At 43.8% G+C, this 24,005-nt stretch overlaps 1 protein-coding gene across 1 annotated transcript in view; it reads left to right on the forward strand.

Moving 5' to 3' along the window:
• Window positions 1–24,005, forward strand: part of FAT4 (FAT atypical cadherin 4) — a 625,352-nt gene that overhangs the window by 380,994 nt on the left and 220,353 nt on the right. Inside the window, exon 6 of the mRNA XM_029589082.1 lies at window positions 93–267. Within this exon, the coding sequence (XP_029444942.1) occupies window positions 93–267 (175 nt within the window). The remainder of the gene's footprint in view (window positions 1–92; window positions 268–24,005) is intronic.

Here is a 24,005-nt window from a genome sequence, read left to right on the forward strand (position 1 = left end):
GATGCCTTATTTATACACACACAAATATTTGTGTGTATGTGTGTCTTGAAATATGTGAGCATCTAGTAACTCTTCTTGCTTTCTATCTACAGGTGATAGCAAGGGATGATGATCAAGGCACTAACAGCAAGCTGACTTATAATCTTGTTGCTGGCAATGAAGATGGTGCTTTTACTTTATCATCAAGTGGAGAACTGAGCCTACTGCAGAGCCTGGATCGAGAGACAAAGGAACAGTACCTCTTATTAGTCACAGCTGCTGATGCAGGTAAAGTGAATATCTGTTTTTTGATGTGTAGACATTTTGCCAGTTTATTTGTAGGAAATATGCTACTAATGAGAAACAAAATGTATTACTCACAAGAAAATATATATTGAATAAGGTCAACAGCACAATCTGCAAGGCATCTTGATAAATGTGTCATTATTAAGCAAATCCAAAGGCTTCCTGTTCCAGGAATGAGCATCTTTTAAATTTGTAGCAGAGGGAGCCACGATATAAAAAGGTTTTCTGCAGTGCTGACATGAATTTTATTATAAAATGAAGATTTTATGTCCTGCTGAGTGGTGTGTGTCAAGGCTGGCGCCTTTTCTGGAATCATCCCATCTGCGCTATTTCTGAGGATAAATCAGAAAAAGGATATTAGCTTTCTGGCTGAGAGTTTGACTTTTATTGTGTACAGAAAAAAATATTTCAAACTAATTTAACTATACTTGTTTGTGTTAATGATCAGGGATTTAAAAAAATCTTCTATGACTTACTATCTACTGTACTCCTGTCCCTCCACCCTTGTTGCCATCTCATCATTTTCCTCCCTCCCTTCCCCCACCACCTCCCAAAGCAGCTCTCACGCTCCTCTGCTCCCTATCCTTCTCTGTTCCCCCCAGCTCTCTCATTCTCCTCTGCTCCTCCTGAATCTCTATCATTCTTCTCCATTCCCTCTCCCCAGCCTTCTTACTTGCCTCTACTCCTCATACAGCCTTCTCTCTCCTCCTTCCTCTCAGCCCTCTCATTTATTTATTTATATTCCACCTGTTTGACGAATCATTCCAAGCGAATTACAATAAAAAAAACCTAAAGCAAAGTATAAACAATTAATACAAAGAAAATAATAATACAAATACATGGTCATTCTTCTCTTTTTCCACTCCCACCCTCTATCCCCATCCCCCTGCAACCCTCTCTCTCTCTCCTCACTCCCCTTCACATTGCAACATCTTCTTCCAGGCTCCTGTTTGGACCAAAGAGAGTGTAGCCCCCTCCATATGCTGTGCAAATCTGGCCCCCAGCCATTATATAATTTCTTGATACTAATGATTTTTCACCATATTCTCTCTCTTCTTTCTCATGTTCTGTAAGGGTTGCGCTGAGAACTGGAATGAATGCTGGAAATGGACTTTGCCATGCATAGTCTTTCTCCTAGGACAAGAAGGATGGTAATCCTCACAGATGGGTGACATCATTAGATGGAACCCAGCACGGAAAACCTTTGTCAAAGTTTCTAGAACTTTGACTGGCACACTGAGCATGCCCAGCATGCCACTAACTGCGCGTCCATGCGGGGTCCCTCTTCAGTCTCTTTTTTTCCGCAAAGTAGTTGCTTCATGATTCTGGAGATCTGCTCTTTAGTTTTTCCTTCAAAGTGTTCCTGGTCGTTTTTTGACTTTTTTCTACACTGGATCCCTCTTCTCTAGTCTGTGTCCATCCAGTGGCGTGGTAGGTGTCTGTTTTTTCCCTTTGTTGCGGTGGATTCCCAGCATGTTGCTCCTCGGTGACTCGCCATCTGTTTTTCATGGCATTGTCTTGTTTTTGACGGTGCCCCTAGTGCCTGTGGACCATGTCTATCACTGCCTGGGGGCATTGCATGATGTCCGTGACTGCCTGGGGGCATTGCATGATGTCCGTGAGTGCCATCTGTGTGATCAGATGACCCCCAAAGGCCATCGGGCCTGACTGGATAAGATGGAAAAGCTTTGTGGACTCAAAATGTCTGATGCATCTACTCTGGCATTGGAGGCGTCGACACCTAGAGGCCAAGGGGAGGCATTAGATACACTGTCCCTCTCCCCCCCCCCCACCCACCGGTTCTATCTCGAGACAGAGAGGAGCCAGAAATAAGCCATCTCAGGTGTCGTTGCACTCCAAGTCATCGGGATCTTCAGCCTCCTCAGTGTTGGGAAAAGACCGGGACGAGCAGCGCCCGGTTCCTGTCGATGCACAGCCCCAGGACCAGTGTGACATCAGTGGCTGCCAGGCTACCACCGAAGCGACCCCATGGGGAAGAGGCATCGTTCTTTATCAGACCCAGGAGTCCCAGGCGTTCCCCATCGATAACTGTGCCAGGCACCCAGTCTCCTCGGGGCTCTGAGGAGGAGGCCCTGGTGATGCCTCTTCCGTCTGTCCTAACTTGACCAGGTTTTCAGGAGGAGTTGAACCACAAGGTTCGGATAGTGGTGCTCTGAGCCCTGTGGGGTATCGAACCGCCACCAGTACCAGTCCTCATGCCGGTGCCGGAGCCTGTGCTATCTTCTTGGTGCCCCTGCTAGAGCATGTGGACGTCCATTTAGATGTCTTTCTAATGCAACCTGTGCTGGTAGGACTATCGGTTCCTCAGCGGCTTCCAATACCCCCCTCTGGAGCGATACTCATTATTGGGTCCTCCGAGGAGAAAAATTTATGACGGCCATCACACCTACCCACGGCCAAAGTTTCCCAATCCCATCCCAGGACTGTCGGGGAACTCTGTGCTCTCGGTGCCTTTAATGCCCGCGTCGCTGTCGATGCCACCAGGGCCCTCAGTGCCGAAGCCTAGAGACCTGGGTAGGGGCCATCCATGCCACCCCCCAGGGGACTTTAGCAAGGAAGAGACCCCCACATGACCCCTGGGAAGACGATACTTAGGAATCCTCTTTGGAGGATGTAGATCTCCCCCAGAGAATCTTTCCTTTGTAGGCTTTGTCCGGGCCATGGCCGAAGCCATTCCATTTCAGCTCTTCAGGGAAGAGGACACCCGACACAAAATGCTGGAGGGCCTCCAGTTCGTGGATGCTCCAAAGGAAATTGTGGCTGTCCCTGTCTATGATATTTTTAAGGAACTTCTCCTCAGAATCTGGCAACACCCCATGTCCATTCCTCCAATTAATAAGAAGGTGGATGCCATCTACCTGGTCCAAGAGGCTATGGGTTTTGAGAGGCACCATCTCCCACACCAGTTTGTTGTGGTGCAGTCCGCCCTTAAAAAAGCCAAGCACTCTCGCACCCATGCATCTGCTCCTCCAGGGAGAGAACACAAGGAATTGAATGCCGTTGGTAGGAAGGTGTTTCAAGGTTCTGTGCTCATTGCCCGTATCACCTCCTGTAAACTATATATGACCCAATATAACCGGAACCTGTGGAAGCAGGTCCAGGAGCTGTCAGAGCGCCTGCCTCAACAGCAACAGCAGGCATTCTCAGTGGTAGTACAGCAGGGTCTGGAGGCAAGGAAGCACGAGGTGAGGTCCACCTATGATGTTTTCAAAACAGCAGCGAGAGTGGCTGTAGCGGATATCGATGCCTGTAGGATGTCCTGGTTCCGTGCCTCGGACCTTCGGCCAGAGGTACAAGAAAAGCTGGTAGATCTACCCTGTATGGGTGAGAATCTTCTGAAATAAGGTCAGGGGTACGGTGACCCAATTGAAGGACCACCATGAGACTCTTCAGCATTTTTCGGTTGGTTCTTCCGACCAACCATCCTCGGTCAGGAAATCCTCTTGGCAAAGCTCGAGGAAATTCTTCTATCACCAGAGGAAATACTGTCCTCCTGCCTCGTGGGCCCTAGTTCCAGAGGTCATTCCCGTCAGCAGTGGACCCCCAGGCCTCAGCCAGCCCCCAGCAGAGCTCTGCCATTGGGTTTTGACTAGGAGTGGGAGTCAGATTGCTGTACCCTTGGCATCCTGCCCGTCGGTTGGAGGTAAGCTGCGTCATTTGGCGGACCGCTGGCCCCACGTCATGTCGGACCAGTGGGTCCTCACCATCGTTCGCCAAGGGTACTAGATGAACTACAGGGATGCCTCTGCGGACTCTCCCCCATGTCCATCGTGGGCTTTGTCTGCTCCTCAGGAAATACTTTTGACAGAGCTCTCTGTCCTTCTAATAGCTGGAGTGGTAGAACCCATTCATCTCTGCCAGAAGGGCAGAGGGTTCTACTCTTGCTATTTCTTGATATCAAAGAGAACTGAGGGCTTACACCCTATTCACAACCTGCAAGCCTTGAACAAATTCCTTCAAAGAGAAAGGTTCAAGATAGTTTCTTTGGTCAATCTGATCCTATTCCTAGGAAGAGGAGACTAGCTCTGCTTCCTCGACCTGAAAGATGCTTCTACCCATATTGCGATCTTCCCAGGTCACAGGAAGTATCTTCACTTTGTGGTGGGAAAGGATTACTTCCAGTATTGAGTATTGCCATTTGGCCTTGCATCAGACCCTGGGTCTCCACCAAGTGTCTGGCAGTGGTGGGGGCACACCTCCGACATCAAGGGGTGCATTCTTCCCCTAGTTGGACGACTCAGCAGGTGGTGCTTCACTCCTTACATTTGACTATCCAGGTGCTACAATCCCTGGGGTTTGTCATCAATTACTCAAAGTCCCACCTCAGCCCGTCGCCACACCTGGGCTTCATCAAGGCCAGACTGGACATGGTTCAGGCCAAGGCATTCCTGCCGCACGATCGGGTGCTTACTCTGTTGTCACTGGTGCGCTTGGTCCACAGCTGTCAACAGGTTTCTGCTTGTCTGCTGCTTCGTCTTTTGGGTCACATGACTGCGTCTGTCCATGTCATCCCTTTGGCCCGCCTGTGCATGCGCAGTGCTCAATGGACCTTGCAGTCACAGTGGCAGCAGGCATCCCAGGACCTCAAGGCACATATTTGTGTCATGCCACCTCTCCAGGTCTCCCTATCCTGTTGGGAGGATCTATCCAACCTGGACCAGGGGGACCCTTTTTAGGCTTCCCCACCTCAGGTGGTGCTTACCACCGATGCCTCCACTGATGCCTGTGTTGGGGGGCGCATGTGGATAACCTCCGCAAGCAAGTTCGGTGGACAGCTCAGGAATCTCTATGTCAGATCAACTTCCTGGAGCTTCGAGCAATTCACTACGCCTTTTGGGTTTTTCAAGACCGTTTGTCCCACAAGGTAGTCCTGATCTGGATAGACAATCAGGTAGCAATGTGGTACATCAACAAACAGGGAGGCACTGGATCGTTCTTCCTCTGTCAAGAGGTGTTACAGACTTGGTCCTGGGCTCTTTCGCAGGGCTTGCTCCCGAGAGCAATGTACCTAGCCAGAATAGAGACTGTAGTGGCAGACCATCTGAGTCGAGCGTTCTGGTCACACGAGTGGTCACTGGATCTAGCAGTGGTGGCCTGGATCTTCTGCCACTGGGGAAACCCCAGACATGGATTTCTTAGCCTCCTCCTACAACTGCAAAGTGAGCACATTCTGCTCTATGGTCAGGACAGATGGACTTCCAGCCTCAGATGCCTTTGCCCGACATTGGGGCACAGGTCTCCTGAACGCATATCCTCCTCTTCCGCTGGTCATGAAGACTCTCTTGAAGCTCCAGCAGGACCAGGGGATCATGATTCTCATGGCCCCTTATTGTCCCTGACAGGTCTGGTTTCCACTCCTTCAGGATCTGTCAGTCAGAGATCTCATCCATCTGGGGACCTCTCTGGATCTGATCATATAGGATTAGGGCAGACTGCGCCATCCAGACTTCCGAGCATTAGCTTTGTTGGCCTGGATGTTGAGCACCTAGTCTTGCAATCCCTGGACCTCTCTGATGATGTGTCTCAGATGTTGGTAGCTTCCAGGAAGTCTTATCGACTGAAATGGAGGAGGTTCTCCATCTGGTGTGAGAGTTATGGCTTGGATCTCTTCGCCTGCCCCACTCCAAAGTTGCTTGACTATCTGTGACACCTCTCGGAGGCTGGGTTAAAAACCAACTCGGTCAGAGTACACCTGAGTGCCATCAGGGTGTGGGTGGTACACCCATCTCAGTGCAACCCATTGTGTGGCAGTTTCTGCAGGGTTTGCTTCAGCTGAAGCCTCCCCTTTGGCTTCCTGTTGTGTCCTGGGAACTCAATGCAGTATTGGCAAAGATCATGCGTGACCCTTTTGAGCCTTTGCGCTCCTTCGATCTTAATTTCCTAACCTGGAAGGTTCTCTTCCTGGTGGCGATCACTTTGGCGTGCAGGCTAAGTGAGCTTCAGGCATTGGCTATGTATCTGCCCTACACAAAATTCTTTCATGATAGGTTGCGAACGCAGGACCACCCTAAGTTCCTCCCTAAGGTGGTTACTGATTTTCATCTCAATCAGTCCATCATTCTGCCCACCTTTTTCCTGAAGCCTCATTCCCACCAGGGAGAATGGGTTCTGCACAGTCTAAACTGCAAGAGGGCTTTAGTTTTCTATCTCGAATTCACAGCAGACCACAGGCAGTCCTCGCAGCTCTTTATATCCTTTGACAGGAACAGGCTGGGCATTGCAGTGGGCAAGCAAACTCTGTCCAACTGCCTGGCGGATTGTATCTCCTTTTGCTGTGTGCAGGCGGGCCTTCAGCTGGGAGTCTGCGTAAAAACCCACTCTGTGAGAGCCATGGCAGAATCGGTTGCCCACTTATGAGTGATTCCCGTTGCCAAAATCTGCAAGGCCACAACATTGAGTTCCCTACACAATGTTCACTGCCCACTACTGCTAGGACAAGGATGCTCGACATGTCAGTAGCTTTGGCCAATCTGTCCTTTGCAACCTCTTCCAGGCTTAAACTCAACTCTCCCTACCTAGTTCCCATTGTTTGGGTTCAAGCTGCCTCCTTATTTACTAACAGTACTGTAGTTATTTTTGTGCCAGTTGGCACCTGGTTCAGTGCCTGTTGGTCATGGTTGTTGCCGGGAGCAGCCTGTAGCTTGGTATTCACCCATCTGTGAGGACTACCATCCTGCTTGTCCTAGGAGAAAGCAGAGTTGCTTATCTGTAACAAGTGTTCTCCTAGGACAGCAGGATGTTAGTCCTCAGGAATCCCGCCTGCCACCCCGCAGATTTGGGTTCTCTTGCATTTTGTTATTTTATTTTTTCGCTTGTGAATTCTATGTTACGAGATCGAAGAGGGATCCCACGTGGATGCATGGTTAGTAGCATGCTGGGCATGCTCAGTGTGCCAGTGAAAGTTCTAGAAACTTTGACAAACGTTTTCCATGCCAGGCTCCATCTGATGATGTCACCCATCTGTAAGGACTAACATCCTCCTGTCCTAGGAGAACACCAGTTACAGGTAAGCAACTCCGCTTTCCGTCCCAATTGCTTCCTCCTTCCTTCTAGAACAATGGGCTCAAAAATCCCACTGTCCTGAAGAATAGACCTTCACTCAGGGCTGCTGTTTGTCACTAGGTAGCACATCTGCTAAGACCAGGGGAAATGTTTTCATTTGTTTCTTTACACATTTTCTAATTCTCTCTCATAGATTTTAACTTTCTCTGCAGTTTTTTCTTTATCTTTTCAGATTCTCCTTGTCATTGAAGTTTATTTCTGTAATTTTATCTGCACTCCCGTTAGTCTTTCTCCCCTACATTTCACTGAACTGTTTCTGATATAAAATCCTTATGCAGTGCTTTGAATCGCAGGTGTTGGCCATGTCTGAATGTGGGACCTATATGGGCTCCCAAGCTCATGTACAAGACAGTGTTTGTATAATCTTTACAAGTATCACGGCCTGCTTTTATTCAGCTTCTCTGCAAATGCTTGTTAAAATAATCATAATACCAGACTCCTTAGAATGATTTCATGAAAAGGGTGCTTACCTTTGGAAATGTTATGGTCCAATAAAGGTCAATATTACTAATAATATACGGAGAATTACTCTTGTCAGATGCTCCATTCAACAATAACATACAAGGAAATACCACAGTGAGGATCAGCCTTTCAACATGTCTCTGTGGCATAAACCAGAAGCCTAAAGCCAAGCACTGCCATCCATCATCTCCAGTGAGGTAACCCAACAGTCTCATACACTGCCATCCTAAACTCCCTGCAGTGTGATATTTGGAATCCCATGAACCGCAGTCAGCAGTTTTTTCTGGGACTTTCCAACACAATGAGGCCTCCCCAGTGTGTAGCACTGGCTTCTGGTTTTGTTTTATTAATTCTTCAGTGACTAGTCAGCCACTTGGCAATATACAAAGAATAGACCTGCATAGAACACTTATTCTGTCATGTCAGATTCATACACTTTTTTCTTGTAGCCTTTGGCAAAATGTGAGATTTTATTTCTCATAGGATATTTGATTTATTTTGGCTTTTCTGTGGCACCTTGTGCCAGAGAGCTTTACAACAAATTTCACAAAACTACAAGTCCTTGCCCCTTGAATCTTTGTCTGTGGGGTTTCCTGAGACAGTGGGACATAAATTGACTCCTCTTCCTATAATAGTGTGATATCATCAAGGTTGTTTTTGCCCGCCAGCTACATTTATCAACCTCTGGCACAATGAAAATAGCGAATCCAAATTCCAAAAGACTCAGGAAGTATAGTAAAGGAAGAACTTCTAATGAGCAGCTTTCAAGCTTTTTAGATTTTGGGATGCGAGGTTGAGAATATAAATGGAGTGCATAGATGCCAGGTCTGCAGGTGCAGTGGGTGCTTGGGCACCCCCCAATATTGAGAAAGGTCCTTCACCGTGTCCAGGAAGGCGTAATTTGTGTTGTTTTGTACCCCCCAATCATTTAGGAAAACTGGTGCCTATGATAGAGCACACAAATCAGCTTTATAATAATGTATTTTTGTACATTGCATTTTCAGTTTCTTCACCATTTTGTAGACCTAAGAGAGGGACATCAGGCTTTTCATCCACTGAACCACTGAGATGATTTGCCAGAATCTAACACTTCTTTAAGTAACTGTATCTCTGTAAGTGTTTGCTCTGTACAGAAATGGCACATACCATTGGGGAGTGGAGGGCATGTTCTTTATAATGGCAGAGAGCTATAACATGAAAGAATCCAGAGATACTGTTGCTTACATAGGTCAGGTTGGTAGTAAAAGAACTGGGTTTTGTTTTGCTTTGATAGATATGTTTATTAAAAAAAATAAAAAAAATAGAGTAGTAGGTTTTTGCATCTGTCAACCCCAGAGGATTTGTTAGTCCACCTCAAGATTTTTCTAAATGTATAGCTCATTAGAAAAGTGTCCGTAGCTTAATGCACCAAGGTATGATTGCAGTAGTGTACTGTATCAGTGAAAGCAGCGAGGCAGAATAGGGAACTGTAGAGCTCAGTCTACAGATGCTGCCCCTACTAACCTACCAGAAAATCCACAGGTATCCATTTGGGACATGTTTTATGTGGAGTTTGATTCATGCACATCAATCATTTTTTTCTTTAGTTGTACCTTTCTTTCTAGCATGTCCAGTGGGATAATAGTTGGCTTTTTTTTTTCTTTCTTTCCATCTGGTCAAGGCTCAGAAAGATAGTAAACATTAAATTCTGGCAGTGTGACAGGAATCAGGACTAGGGGCTTTTATCATAAATGCTCTTTAACTCTTTGAACATTCTTCTTAGCATTCCAACCATCACCATCACATCTGGAAACCTGCTATAACTGCCTTCTCTGCAGGCTCAACCAACTGTGTTACTCCCTTACATTGTTATGTTGATTGAAAAAAGACATCTGCCCATCAGCATCAGCTACTTTTCAACTCCAAGTTTGGGCAATGGTTGTGGTTATTCACAGGAAGACAAAAAAAGCTTCAGTCAGTTATGAGCCACACAGCTACAAAAAAATTCCTTTCTAAGCTAAACCGTTAGACACTTATGGCTGAGTCTAAAAGAAAGATTTTCACATAATACAGCTTTATCCTTTTGACAGAAGATGAAAGTAGAATGATGGATTTGCATATGTTTTCCTGTCCTCAGAGTAATAGGAGTAGCTGTGTTTATCCTAGAGAGAACTGGATTCTTTTTATGTTATATCTTTTATTGGACCAGCAGATAATGCTGAACTTGAATGTACAAACCAATGAAAAGTATTACAGTCTGCAATTAATTGTATATTTTTTGTAAATTGAACAAAATCTTCTAAATCTATAGTGCGATTTGAAAGACTCATAGAAACATAGAATAGGATAGTGCATAGACTATAAGGCCCTTTTAGTCTACATGTCCCCTTCCTGGTACAGTATGACAGTGTACCTGACTCCAGGTTACAGGACACTAAGGCAGACATGACTATATGTACGCTTGTGAAGCATTATCTTGAGGGATGAGTGCAGTTGTGAAGCATGTTGAGGTTAGTGTTTGAATGAAAGGTGATTTGGGCAAGAGAAAACGCAAATTAGCAACCTCCAAGAAACAGAAGTGAGCAATTATCTTTGTCTGCTTACAGTATGATTTTATAATTTAAAAGAGAACAGAAGGCAGATGCTTCATCAATGCATGCAATCAATATTGGAAATATTTTCACCCAAGAACAAATGAATACTACCTGGCAGGTTCCAAACACCAGGGGCCATCTCCCAGTTTATTTATAAATTCCCCCACTTACCCCTTTCACTCCCCTCAATAAAGCAATCCCTAATCTTGCAATTTTATTATTATTTATAAATATTTGATATTTTGTATTTACCAGATGGTCTCAATCAAATTATTATTACATTTCAGTTATAATAGATTCATAGCTTTTTTTTTTTTTTGGAAATCAATGAGAAATAAACATGAAGAAAAGGCATAGAAGAGAGGAATAGTGGAAGATCACAATCATAGTATGGTGACTAGTGCATGGGGGAGAAAGACGATCAGGCTTCATTGGTCAGTGATAGAAGGAAATCTCAGTTTTAAGCATGGAATCTAGAGGAAAGCTTGGCTGAATTGCCAGGCTTTGGCCTTTTTTTTCTGAAAGTAAGGTAACACGTCTCAGTGCATAAGAATAGCGGTATATTGTTCCATAGCTGTGGGGCAAAGCAGCTGAAAGTGAATCTCATACAGGATAACCTGGCAGCAGTTAGTGAGGGAGAAGGGCCATTTGGAAGAACTGAAATTCTCTTCTAGCTATGTAGGAACTGGGAAATATACTCAGGGACCAGATTCTTCACACATTTGAAGATGAAACAGAATTTTGAACTGTATCCTGTTGACCAGTAGCCATTGCCTTAGGATTGGTTTAATATAATCAATTGCTTTGGCTCCAGTCAAAATTCTAGCAGCTATACTTTGTAGGAGTTGGAAGTGTTTGAGATTGTAATGTGACATGCCGTTGAATAGAGAATTACAGTAGTCAGTGCGGCTGGTGATTAAAACAAGGATACACATAAAAATGTTCTTGTTATACCTGCTGCAAAACTGATATATATTTCCAAAGCTCTTAGGAGGTAGGCTTTCAGGAGTAAGATCAGAAAATATGTCTTCATGGAACGAATGTTAGATGCACAGAATGCCTTCCCAGTGAAAGCAAAAGCAGTAACAACATTCAAGAATGCTTGGGCTAAGTTCAGAGAATCCATAGTTGCTAAAAAGGGGAGGGAAAGTGAGGGGTTAACTCAAGTCTGTGCTATTGCTCTAGGAATTAAATTGGGCAGACTGGTTGGGACTTACATTTCTCATCTGCCATCATAATCTATGCTTCTGTGAGAAAGAGCTGCATCATAAGATGACTTTAGAAAGCAGGGACTCTGATTTTATATCTGCATCTTTCCATCTCTTCAGATACCTCCTATTGCTGGGCAGACTAGATGAACCATTTTGGTCTTTATTTGCCATCATTTATTGTGTTACTGTATGTTATTGTGATGCCTCGGGGGTCGATCAGGCTTGTAATGCAGTTTTGGTTCCATATTGTTCGTGAAGTAATTGAAATCCTAGTAGGCTGTGATACCTTTTCAAGGCCAAACAAAAAATGAAGCAAGTTACTTGCATTACAATTGGTAAGCAAAGAAACATAACTACAGTCTAGTATCTGCTGAGGTCATGAGCAAGGATAGCAAAGTCTGAGCTATTCATTGTTATGCAGCAAGATGGTAAATAATCATTTCAAATAATGCAGGTTCACATTCTGTTCAGGTCTTTATTATTATTATTATTATTTATTTTTTTTTATATATACCGACATTCGATCTGAGATATCACATCGGTTTACATTCAGGTACTGTAGGTATTTCCCTATACCCAGAGGGCTTATGAGAAAGTATTACCTTTTTTCAATTTACTTGAGGAATAATCACATTACTAACATACCACCATCACAGTTGTCACTAAATGACATTCTTATTTCCCATTTGTTGTTCACTTTGTAAAGTGTTTTTCCCTCCTCATTGTAGTTTTGTAATATGATGTATTTGTGATATATATTTCTTTGCTGTGAATACCAGAGTATTAGCGGATTTATGGGTTCAGTATTTATTTTAATTTGTAATCCGCATTGAGCGTGTGTTTCTCTTGGAAAAAAAGGAATACAAATTTTAATTAATTTCTTGTTAGCAGTTGTAGCAGAGTAGTCCAGATTTGAAAGGGCCTAGAGACCAAGTGCTCCTTCAGACTTTAAACTAGTCATGCAAGGCGATGTGGGGATCCAACTGTCTTTGCTTTACCTGTTGAGTAGCTATCTGCAGAACTTTCATTTATAGTTTGGTTAATCTAATCATTTCATGAACACTGTGGTTAGAGCAGTGGACTGTGAACCAGGAGACCAGGGTTTGAGTCCTGCTGTCGCTCCTTGTGACCTTGGGCAAGTCACTTTACCCTCCATTGCCTCAGGTACAAAAACTTAGATTGTAAGCCCTCTGGGGAAAGAGAAATACCTACAGTACCTGAATGTAAACCGGTGTGATATCTCGATTGAGATCGAATGTCGGTATATAAAAATAATAAATAAATAAATAAATAGATAATAAATAAATAAATAAACTGTATTCTCTAGAAAATAATACCAGGTATCAGAAAAGCAAGTTAGGCACATATAAGGTGACACAATGGGACCCTGTAATAAACAAACAACTGGTTTCTCAGAATGGGTGCTATAAACTTTCTACTAGAAGGTAAGGAGCCCAGTGCGGTAGTGCCACTGTCAACAGTGGCACTACCGCAAAAAGAAATAGTGAAGTGAATAACAAATCTCAACAAATATCTCACAAGGAGTCCAGGAAATGCAATAACCGTAAAGAGAGTACCTGGAAGGCTATGACCACAAATGCTCATAGTTTGGGAAATAAAATCCCAGATCTGCAGGCCCTAATGGCTGAGGCAGAATTGGACATTGTTGCTATCACAGAAACATGGTTCACAGAATCTCATGAATGGGATACAACAATACCAGGCTACAACTTGTTAAGGAAGGACAGAGAGGATAGAAAAGGGGGAGGTGTGGCTCTTTATGTCAGAAACAACATCCAAGCAACTGAGCTACAAGGAAGTTGGGGTATTGAAGAAGCTCTATGGGTCAACCTAAAAAACGATGACGGAGCATCCATTTATATTGGAGTGGTTTACAGGCCTCCAAACCAAAAGGAAGAGCTGGACAGAGATCTGGTTAAAGACATCCATAAGATAGGTAAGAAGGGAGAAGTGGTGATCGTGGGTGACTTTAATATGCCAGATGTAGACTGGAAAATCCCATCTGCAGAAACTAAAAATAGTAGAGCGATAGTGGATGCCATGCAAGTATCTTTGTTCAAACAAATGGTGTTGGAACCCACGAGAGAAGGAGCTATACTCGACTTAGTGCTCACTAATGCAGATAATGTCTCAGATGTCCAGGTGGGCGCCCACCTCAGCAGCAGTGATCATCAAACGGTATGGTTTAATATCACTAAAATAATAGGGAAAAGAACCACAAAGACCCGAGTTTTACAGTTCAAAAACACAGACTTTGAGGAAATGGGGAACTACCTGGAGGAAGAACTTAAAGGATGGGAGAACGAGAGAGATGTGGATCAGCAGTGGACCAATCTAAGAGGAGCAATCACCAAGGCAACTGCTCTATATGTTAGAAATGTAAAGAAAAGCAAAAGAAAACTGAAACCTATCTGGTTCTCAATGGAGGTGGCTGACAAAATTAAAGCTAAAAGAACAGCATTCAAGAAATATAAAGGATCCCAAAGGGAGGAGCACAAAGAAGAATATTTGTATCAACTGAGGGAGACAAAGAAATTAATCAAGTTGGCAAAGAGTCAAGCGGAAGAGAGGATTGCCAAGGAGATAAAAAATGGTGACAAAACATTTTTCAGATACATCAGCGAAAAGAGAAAGGTCCAAAGTGGTATAGTGAAATTGAAAGGTGGTAATGATCAATGTGTAGAGAGAGACGAAGAAATGGCAGAAATATTAAACGAATACTTCAGCTCTGTGTTCACTAAAGAAGACCCTGGAGAAGGACCATCTCTAAACAACAAGAAACTGGAGGAAGGGGAATAGATTGAAAATCCTTTTACAGTAGAAATGTGTGGGAGAACTAAAGAACCTGAAAGTGGGACAAAGCCATGGGGCCTGATGGGATTCATCCAAGGATATTGAGGGAGCTCAGAGATGTTCTGGCAGGTCCGCTGTGTGACCTGTTCAATAGATCCCTAGAAACGGGAGTGGTGCCGAGTGATTGGAGAAGAGCGGTGGTGGTCCCGCTTCACAAGAGTGGGAACAGGGAAGAGGCAGGCAACTACAGACCGGTTAGCCTCACTTCGGTGGTGGGAAAAGTAATGGAGTCACTGCTGAAAGAGAGAATAGTCAACTATCTACAGTCTGGAGAATTGATGGACCAGAGGCAGCATGGATTCACCAGGGGAAGATCCTGTCAGACAAATTTGATTGACTTTTTTGACTGGGTAACCAAGGAATTGGATCAAGGAAGAGCACTAGATGTCATCTACTTGGATTTCAGCAAAGCTTTTGATACGGTTCCGCACAGGAGACTGGTGAATAAAACGAGAAGCTTGGGAGTGAGTGCCAATGTGGTGACCTGGATTGCAAATTGGTTGACGGACAGAAAACAATGTGTGATGGTAAATGGAGCCTTCTCTGAAGAGAGAGCGGTTTTAAGTGGTGTGCCGCAAGGATCGGTGTTGGGACCGGTCCTGTTCAATATCTTTGTGAGCGACATTGCAGACGGGATAGAAGGTAAGGTTTGTCTTTTTGCGGATGACACTAAGATCTGCAACAGAGTGGACACGCCGGAAGGAGTGGAGAGAATGAGACGGGATCTAAGGAAACTGGAAGAGTGGTCGAAGATATGGCAGCTGAGATTCAATGCCAAGAAGTGCAAAGTCATGCATATGGGGAGTGGAAATCCGAATGAACTGTACTCGATGGGGGGGGAAAGGCTGATGAGCACGGAGCAGGAGAGGGACCTTGGGGTGATAGTGTCTAATGATGTGAAGACAGCGAAACAATGCGACAAGGCGATAGCAAAAGCCAGAAGAATGCTGGGCTGCATAGAGAGAGGAATATCAAGTAAGAAAAGGGAAGTGATTATTCCCTTGTACAGGTCCTTGGTGAGGCCTCACCTGGAGTACTGTGTTCAGTTCTGGAGACCGTATCTACAAAAAGACAAAGACAAGATGGAAGCGGTACAGAGAAGGGCGACCAGGAAGGTGGAGGATCTTCATAGGATGACGTACGAGGAGAGATTGAAGAATCTAAATATGTACACCCTGGAGGAGAGGAGGAGCAGAGGTGATATGATACAGACTTTCAGATACTTGAAAGGTTTTAATGATCCAAAAACAACGACAAACCTCTTCCGTAGGAAAATAATCAGCAGAACCAGGGGTCACGATTTGAGGCTCCAGGGAGGAAGATTCAGAACCAATGTCAGGAAGTATTTCTTCACGGAGAGGGTGGTGGATGCCTGGAATGCCCTTCCGGAGGAAGTGGTGAAGACCAGAACTGTGAAAGACTTCAAAGGGGCGTGGGATAAACACTGCGGATCCATAAAGTCAAGAGGCCACCAATGAAGAGTGGGTGACTCGCCAGAATGATGGCTATTGACACAATACCCTTACTAAATAAACATACACATGCTTACTGTGGACTCCTACATCGCTCTAAGCTTCAACAGCAAGAGGTAATGGAAAAAAAGGATTTGCACTCATAAAGAGGGGAGTAGCTGGCTTGTTACGGCGGTTACTACCCCAAACCAAATATGCCTGATACTTCACTTTCAATGCATATACAGCATAGCTCTCTGCTTCAATGACAGGGGAGAAGAATAACTGATACTTCACACATCCAGCAGAGCTCTCTGCTACAACGGCAAAGGAGAAGAAAAAGGGTTCACACTCAAAACGCGGGGAGTAGCTGGCTTGTTACGGCGGTTACTACCCCAAACCAAATGTGCCTGATACTTCACTTTCCATGCATATCCAGCATGGTTCTCCCCTGCATCGGCATGGGAGAACGACTGATACATCACGCATTTCCAGCATAGCTCTCTGCTTCAAGGGCAGGGGGAAAAAAAAAACAAAAAAACAAAAAAAACCTGATGCTTCACGCATATCCTGCATAGCTTCAACGACAGGGGTGAAGAAAAAAAAGGATTCGCAATCACAAAGCGAGGAGTAGCTGGCTTGTTACGGCGGTTACTACCCCAACCAAATGTGCCTGATACTTCACTTTCAATGCATATCCAGCATGGCTCTCTGCTTCTACAGCAGGGGAGAAGAAAAAAAAAAAAAAACCCAACAAGAGCTGTACAACATAGTCTAGGTAAAACAAATAAGCATGGGTGTAGCTTGCTTATCGCGGCGGTTACTGCCCCTACTACCCCTAACTAATCAAGCTAGATATTTCACTTGCATGCAGCTCCATCACTGCTCTCTACATTAATGGTGGGGGTGGAAGGGGAATAGAACAAGGAGCTAAGAGTAACAGATAAGAATGAGAGAAAAAATGTGTGAGGCTTGCTGGGCAGACTGGATGGGCCATTCGGTCTTCTTCTGCCGTCATTTCTATGTTTCTATGTTTCTATGACATGTTGTGCTAAGTCAGACCAATGACCCACTAAGCCCAGTATCATGTCTCCAACGGCAGCTAGTCTGTGTCGCCTGGACATGTTGCGCTCTCTCAGAATTTAGCGGTGGAAAAACCAAAGTCTGTCCAGCTAGCACTTATGTGTGCACCTGTACTCCGGAAACTTGTCCAAACCTTTTGTACTAGCCTAACCACATTTTCTGACTGGAAATATACTTTCTTAAATGTTTTAAATCTACTAATTAGTTTCAAGGAGTGTCTCCTAATCTTAATATTGTTTCCTAGTTTTCCATACCACACATTTTATGAACTGTGTCCTTTCTGTTCTCTAAGCTGATGAGCCTGCATACTAACAAAAAGCACAACAGAAGCCCAACATGTTAGTTTACGTTCAGTATTGCATTAAAGGACCTGAACAAAATTACTTTCTTGTAGGGGTGTGCATTCGTTTTCGCCGTATTGACGATCCGCAACGTATATTGCACTATTCGTAGTATTCGTGGGGAAGCAAAAAGTATCGCGATTCCCCACGAATACACGAATCTTCGGCGAATTATACGGCCACCTAAATAAAAATTTAAACAAAGCCCCCACCCTCCTGAACCCCTCCCCAAGACTTACCAAAACTCCCTGGTGGTCCAGCGGGGGGTCCGGGAGCCATCCCCTGCACTCACACCCTCGGTGCCGGTTTCATCATGGCGCCGATAGCCTTTGTCACAGGGGCTACCAGTGCTATTGGTCAGCCCCTATCACATGGTAGGAGCACAAGATGGCACCGATGGCCATGTGACAGGGGCTGACCAATGGCACCGGTAGCCCCTGTGACATAATATGGGCAAAGGCTATCGGCGCCATTTTGAGTACTGGCATCGGACAGCCGGAGTGCAGGAGGTTGCTCCGGGACCCCCGTTGGACCCCCAGGGACTTTTGGCCAGCTTGGTGGGGCCTCCTGACCCCCACAAGACTTGCCTAAAGTCCAGCGGGGGTCCGGGAGCGACCTCCTGCACGCCGGCCATCCGATGCCATTACTCAAAATGGCACCGATCGCCTTTGCCCTCACTATGTCACAGGTACCGACGGTCGGCCCCTGTGACATAGTGAGGGCAAAGGCGATCGGTGCTCCATTCTCAGTCCAGCCAATCTCTGACAGTTAGTGCTCATGGTCTGTTGACTCAAATTGTGGATGTTTTCTCTTGGAACAACAGTCAAGACAACTGGAATGGTGTTCAAACTTAAAACTTTACTGCAACAAAAATTAAACTTGAACATCTATTCAAAAAACAAAGACATGAATCTTCACAAAAGTTCATAGTGCCTTTGTTGTTTGCTGAGCCAGGATCCCTATGGGTTAGGGACTTCAGTACTGGTTTGGCCTCTGTTGGAAACAGGATGCTGGGCTTGATGGACCCTTGGTCTGACCCAGCATGGCATGTTCTTATAGACTTGGGGCTCCCATGTGCAAGTTCCCCATGTCTGAGGGGATCCCCAACTTGGGGGAGCCAGGTCTGTGGGTGACTACAGTTTTTTAACTTTCATGTACTTCCCATATAAATAAATGGAAGTTAGAACTTTACTTCAAATATAGGGCTAAATGTGAAATAAAAGAGCATTCTAAAGAAATAATTCCATATGCAGGTCATTCCCATTCATTAGCATAGAAAGTGCACTTAAATTAGTGCCTTTTTGGTGCATATTCAAAAATTAATTTTAGGGCACCAAAACATATGCTAATGTGGTAGTAACAAAGGGCACTACTTGTAAGCACACCCTATTATCTCAGCATTATTGAAGGAGAATGAGATGAGTCTAAATCAATTGCGAACTAGGGAACTGAAACCATCATTCATGCTGCTCAAATATCATCATAGGCCTTACAAAATGCTCTAAAGGTATTGATAAATGATGTCACTGAGCATCTAAACAATTTCTAAAAGCCTTAAGAACATAAGAATCAGCATGCTGGGTCAGACCAAGGTCCATCGAACTCAGCATCCTACCTCCAACAGTGGCCAGTCCAGGTCACAAGTACCTGGCAGATCCCATAAAGTAGTCCAATTCCTCTTACTCCTCAGGATAGCAAGAGCTTTCTTTAGTCTACCTGGCTAATAATGTGTTATGCACTTTTCCTCCAGAAATGTGCCCAAACCTCTTTTAAACGCCGCTACGCTAGTTTCCTTGATTGCATCCTCTGACAACAGATTCCATAGCTTGACAGTGCGCTGTCTGTTAGTTTCATGGACTGTCCTCTTGTTTTAATATTATATAAAAGGGTAAATAATCGTCCTTTATTTAGCTGTTACACCTAAAGGGCCAGATTTTAAAAGGGTTACGCGCGTAACCCTTTTAAAACGCCCCTGCGTGCGCCGAGCCTATTTTGCATAAATCCTGGGGCTTGCAAAAAGGGGCAGTTGGGGGCGTGGTCAGGGGACGTGGTGTCGGCTCGGGTGCATGTTCGGAGGCGTGTGGGCAGTCTGGGGGCGTGGCCGAGTGCCCCGACACCAGACAGCCGGCGCGCATAAGTTACTACTGCCCGGAGGCAGTAGTAACTTTTTGAATAAAGGTAGGGGGGTTCCAGATAGGGCCGGGGGGGTGGGTTAGGGAGGGGAAGGTGTGGGGGGATGGAAGGAAAGTTCCCTCCAAGGCCGCTCCGATTTCAGAGCGGCCTCAGAGGGAACGGGCAGCGCGCGCAGGGCTCGGCGCGCACAAGGTGCACAAATGTGCACCCCCTTGCGCGTGCCGACCCCGGATTTTATAAGATACGTGCGGCTACGCGCGTATCTTATAAAATCTAGCGTACTTTTGTTTGCGCCTGGTGCGCGAACAAACGTACGCGCGCGCGCGCGTAGATTTATAAAATCTACCCCAAAGTGACTTCCCTATTTTTTTTCTTTTGCACTTTAAGCTCCAGCTACTGCTCCAAGCCTATGGTTGTGTGAAGAGTAATTACTAAGATAAGAACAATCAGCCATGGCCCTATTGAAGCATCCCTTATCCTGGAGATTACTTTGGGCAAATTGTAGAGGTGTTTTTAAATGGTAATTTAGCAACTGTAAACCATAATTGGAGGAAATCACTGTGGATCACTGGAGGTACAAGCAGACAGAGCTGATTTAAAACGGCAGTGGTAGCAAACATGCTGCATAATTCAGTTGCTGTATCATTAAGCTTCCTTTTTTTAATTTGCATTTTTATTTAATTCTTGAGGATATATTTTTTAGCTGATGATGCCGAAAACTGCACCTTCTCTCTGCTGTAGGTTTGAATTTAAGTATCCTTGTTATTATTATCAGGACCCAGCTCCTAAAATCTAAGAAAATATACCAAACTGAAAAAGAGTCCCAGCCAGTGAGGCCAAAATAGGGTATAATAAAGCTATGTTATTGTTTTGCAGAGTATGCCTATTACTGCTGATTTAACTGACTTGCTTAGCATGTTAACAAGGGAATTGATGTCTTTCTATTGTTATTTTTTAATGTACATCAATGACTTTTCAGAAACTCTATGAAGTACATCCCACTGACTTATCTCCAATGTACAATTAAATATTTTATTTTATTTATTATTTTCTCTTTTTTTCTATACTGCCTATCGTAAATCTAGGCGGTTTACAAATTTTTCACATACTTTAAATTTTAAAATAAATAAAATATATGAAATATCATTGTTACAAACCTTCAGCTTTCATCCTAGAGCTAGATATTTCAAGTAAAATAACTAGAACCAAGTTGCATCTGATAATTTTATATTGAACTAACACAATTCATTCCTGACTATTGAGCTATATTCTCTTTTTTGGGTCAGTGCAAAAATCAGCTTTAGACCGCTAAAGTCTGAACATTCAAATTGTTAGTTTGATTTACTGCATCAGTGTTTGCTTCAAATCTATAACTTTATTTTAAATGGTGGTCAAGAGTGGCCATGGGTGTGCTGGATGAGTGTCAAGAAGGGTTTTGCCCAGATTACAGTACAGAAACTGTGCTGGTAGCATTGAATGACACGATTGGGGAGAATTTAGATAGAGGAGAGGCGGTGAGTTTAGTTTTACTAGACCTTACCAGTACCTTTGACCTGGTGGATCACCAGATATTGATTGCTTGTTGTAAGGATCTGGGTTTTTCAGATAGGGTCCTAGATTAGCTCTCTTCTTTCTGAGGGAAAGATTGTTGGAATTATATGTACGGGACGAGAGGGCAGAGGTCTGCAGTTTAAATTATGGAGTATCTCAAGGTTCCCCTTTATCCCCGTTATTTTTTTACATCTTTTTGCAGCCACTGGCAGTGTTGATTTGTAGCTTGGAATTTCAGGGAATTATTTATCTGGCTGATGTCCAGATTGTTTGCCCTCTAGGAAAGGACCCTGTAATGAACTTGGGTAGAGTTCAGAATAATCTGCAGCATTTAGGGAGTTGGTGTTGAGAGAATAAGTTGATATTGAATGAGGAGAAAACAGAGTGGATGGTTCTCTCATATGGCGTACCTGAGCGTAGTCTTCAGTTAAGTGTAGAGAAGAAAGTTTGTGATAATATTCATGATATTCAGAACCTGGGTGTGATTTATGAAGATAAATGGTCCTTTATAACGCATGTAACTCTGATGGTGAAAAGGATATTTTTAAAGCTGCAGCAATTTCAAAAATAAGGAATCAAGTGAATGGGGAGTGTTTTGGACTACAGTACAGGCACTAGTCATACTACTTTTTGATTATTGCGACAGGGTATTGATGGGGAAGAACTTGCAAAAACTTCAGAAGATGCAAAATATGACAGCCAGATTGATTTTTGGCTACCCTAGACATATTAGTGCTAGGTCACTGTTAAGTGTTTTACATTGCCTACCAATAAGGGAGAGAATTCTATTTACGACTGTAACCCTAATCTATAAAGTCCATCATGGGAAAGGAGCCAGTTATGTGGTGAGCAGGGTACAGAGATATGTTCCCAGGCAGATGTGTTCTTCAGGAGAGCCACTTTTTATAGTTCCAGGGATCAAGCAAGTAAAAAAAGAAGGGTCCAGGAAGACGATGTTTTCGGTAGTAGGGCCAGAACACTAGAACTCTGTTCCAATAGCTTTTAGACTGGAGGTCAACTATTTGGGTGAAATCATGGCTGTTCCAATGTTTTAATTAGGGTAATCTTGTGTGCATTGTATCTTATTGATGTAAACCACCTTGGTCAGCTTGCTGTTAGTGTGGTATAAAAGTGTAAAAAATAAATAAACAAAATGTTGTTGGATGCCCTTCCAGCCATTGCCTTAGTTAAGATTTGTTTGCCTCCATGTGGAAGGAATTAATGAGTGGAATGAGAGAGGTCAGGAGCCGCAAAACACAACTGAATTTGCTGCAGAAATCCAGCAGCTAGAAACCTGGAGCTGTGGATTGTCTTGTGCTATTTACAGTATCTTCAGCCATTGTTTGATTAGTAGTTTGATAACTGCAACATAGAATGTTACATGCATGTTCCAGAAACTGCTTTAGATTAGATTTTGTTGCAGAAGCAGTTGTATACCAAATTGCCTGGATTGGCCACTGTTGGAAACAGGATGCTGGGCTTAATGTACCCTTGGTCTGACCCAGTATGGCATGTTCTTATGTTCTTAGTTTATGGAACATTGTCTATCAGGAAGGCTTTAGATGTCTTTGATATTTTATAGAGTTGGCAATCTGGTCCTCGGTAAGGCTACAATTCATGTACTATTTCTCTAGGATCTAAGACAACTGAGTTGGTATGCCATACATTCTGGTTTTATCAGGATTATCCTAGCTTTAGTTTCTGTATTTATTGTCATGGGGTCCAGTGTACTAAAAGTACATTAAAATTAATGCCTTAATGAAAGCACTAAATTCTAGGCCCCTAATGATGGATAAAATGTACAGAGTTTAGCGTATTTGCAAGTGCTTTAAATTTTAACAGTAATGATCTTATTAGCAAGGAGCAAAACTGCACACACACTCTTAGCACATCAAATGTAGCTGTAACGGATGCACTGTATCTTTAGCCTTTCCACCAACAGCTTGTTAGCCATTATGCACACAGCACCAGATCATTATTGGTCAGAAAGCTGGTAGGTTCTCTGAGGGGAAGGAATGCTCACTGGGGGAACTGATATTTGAGGGATCTGTCTGGTTTGTCTTTTAGGGGGGAGATGATGTATTTAATGGAACTGGAGAGGGTAAGAGGAAGATTTGTATGGGGCAATGCTTTTTGAGAAGAGGGTGCCCTGTGGTGGGGAGGGATTTGCACTTCCCATATTGACTGTTTTATTATTTTCAATCTATTAAAAGCAGCAACTATTAATTTTTGCATGAAAAATTCCAGAAAGATGTTGTGTTTAACTTTATCTAACCAAACTGCATGAACATGCGCACCAGATGTTATAATCCGCGCATGTATGTGCGCGCTGCATGCACAGGAGGAGGGGATTTTTGCAATTTCCGTGCGGCGACGCATTCCAGCCTTCCCCAGTTGCCTCCCAATTCGCCTGGACAGATACAGCGTGCATATCCTGGATAACAAGTCACAATATATATATATAGTTTTACACAGATCTTAAAAAAAAGAGTGGGTGGAATTTTTTGGGTTATTCATGTTTAACTTTGTAATATGTAGAGGTTGTGCCAGCTTTTGTACACTTAGAGATTCATTAAAACATACAATTTGTCCAGGGGTGCCTAAGCATTTATTCACAACAGTATTTAGATAGTGTATTTTTTAGAGCAAAAAAGCAAAAGCATAATTATAGGAAAAAAACTAAGTCCTGGACCTGTGTTTTAATAGCATTTTTTGCTGCTGCTGTATCTACAAAATTCATACACCCCTGTATAGGATAGAGATCCCTGCATGTATATGATATTAGCTGATATATGCATTATTTTTAAGTGATTTTAGACTGTCAGAAATGAAAATGCATTTGAGCCTTGTGAACCTCCTATCAAATTCCTGCATGTCCGTGTCTGCCAGATGGCTGGCTCTGATATTGTGAGAAAAGTCTTGTTTACTCTTTGAAAACCATAATGCTCCATCATAACG

This window comes from Rhinatrema bivittatum, chromosome 1 (genome assembly GCF_901001135.1).
Source record: "Rhinatrema bivittatum chromosome 1, aRhiBiv1.1, whole genome shotgun sequence".
NCBI lineage: Eukaryota > Metazoa > Chordata > Amphibia > Gymnophiona > Rhinatrematidae > Rhinatrema > Rhinatrema bivittatum.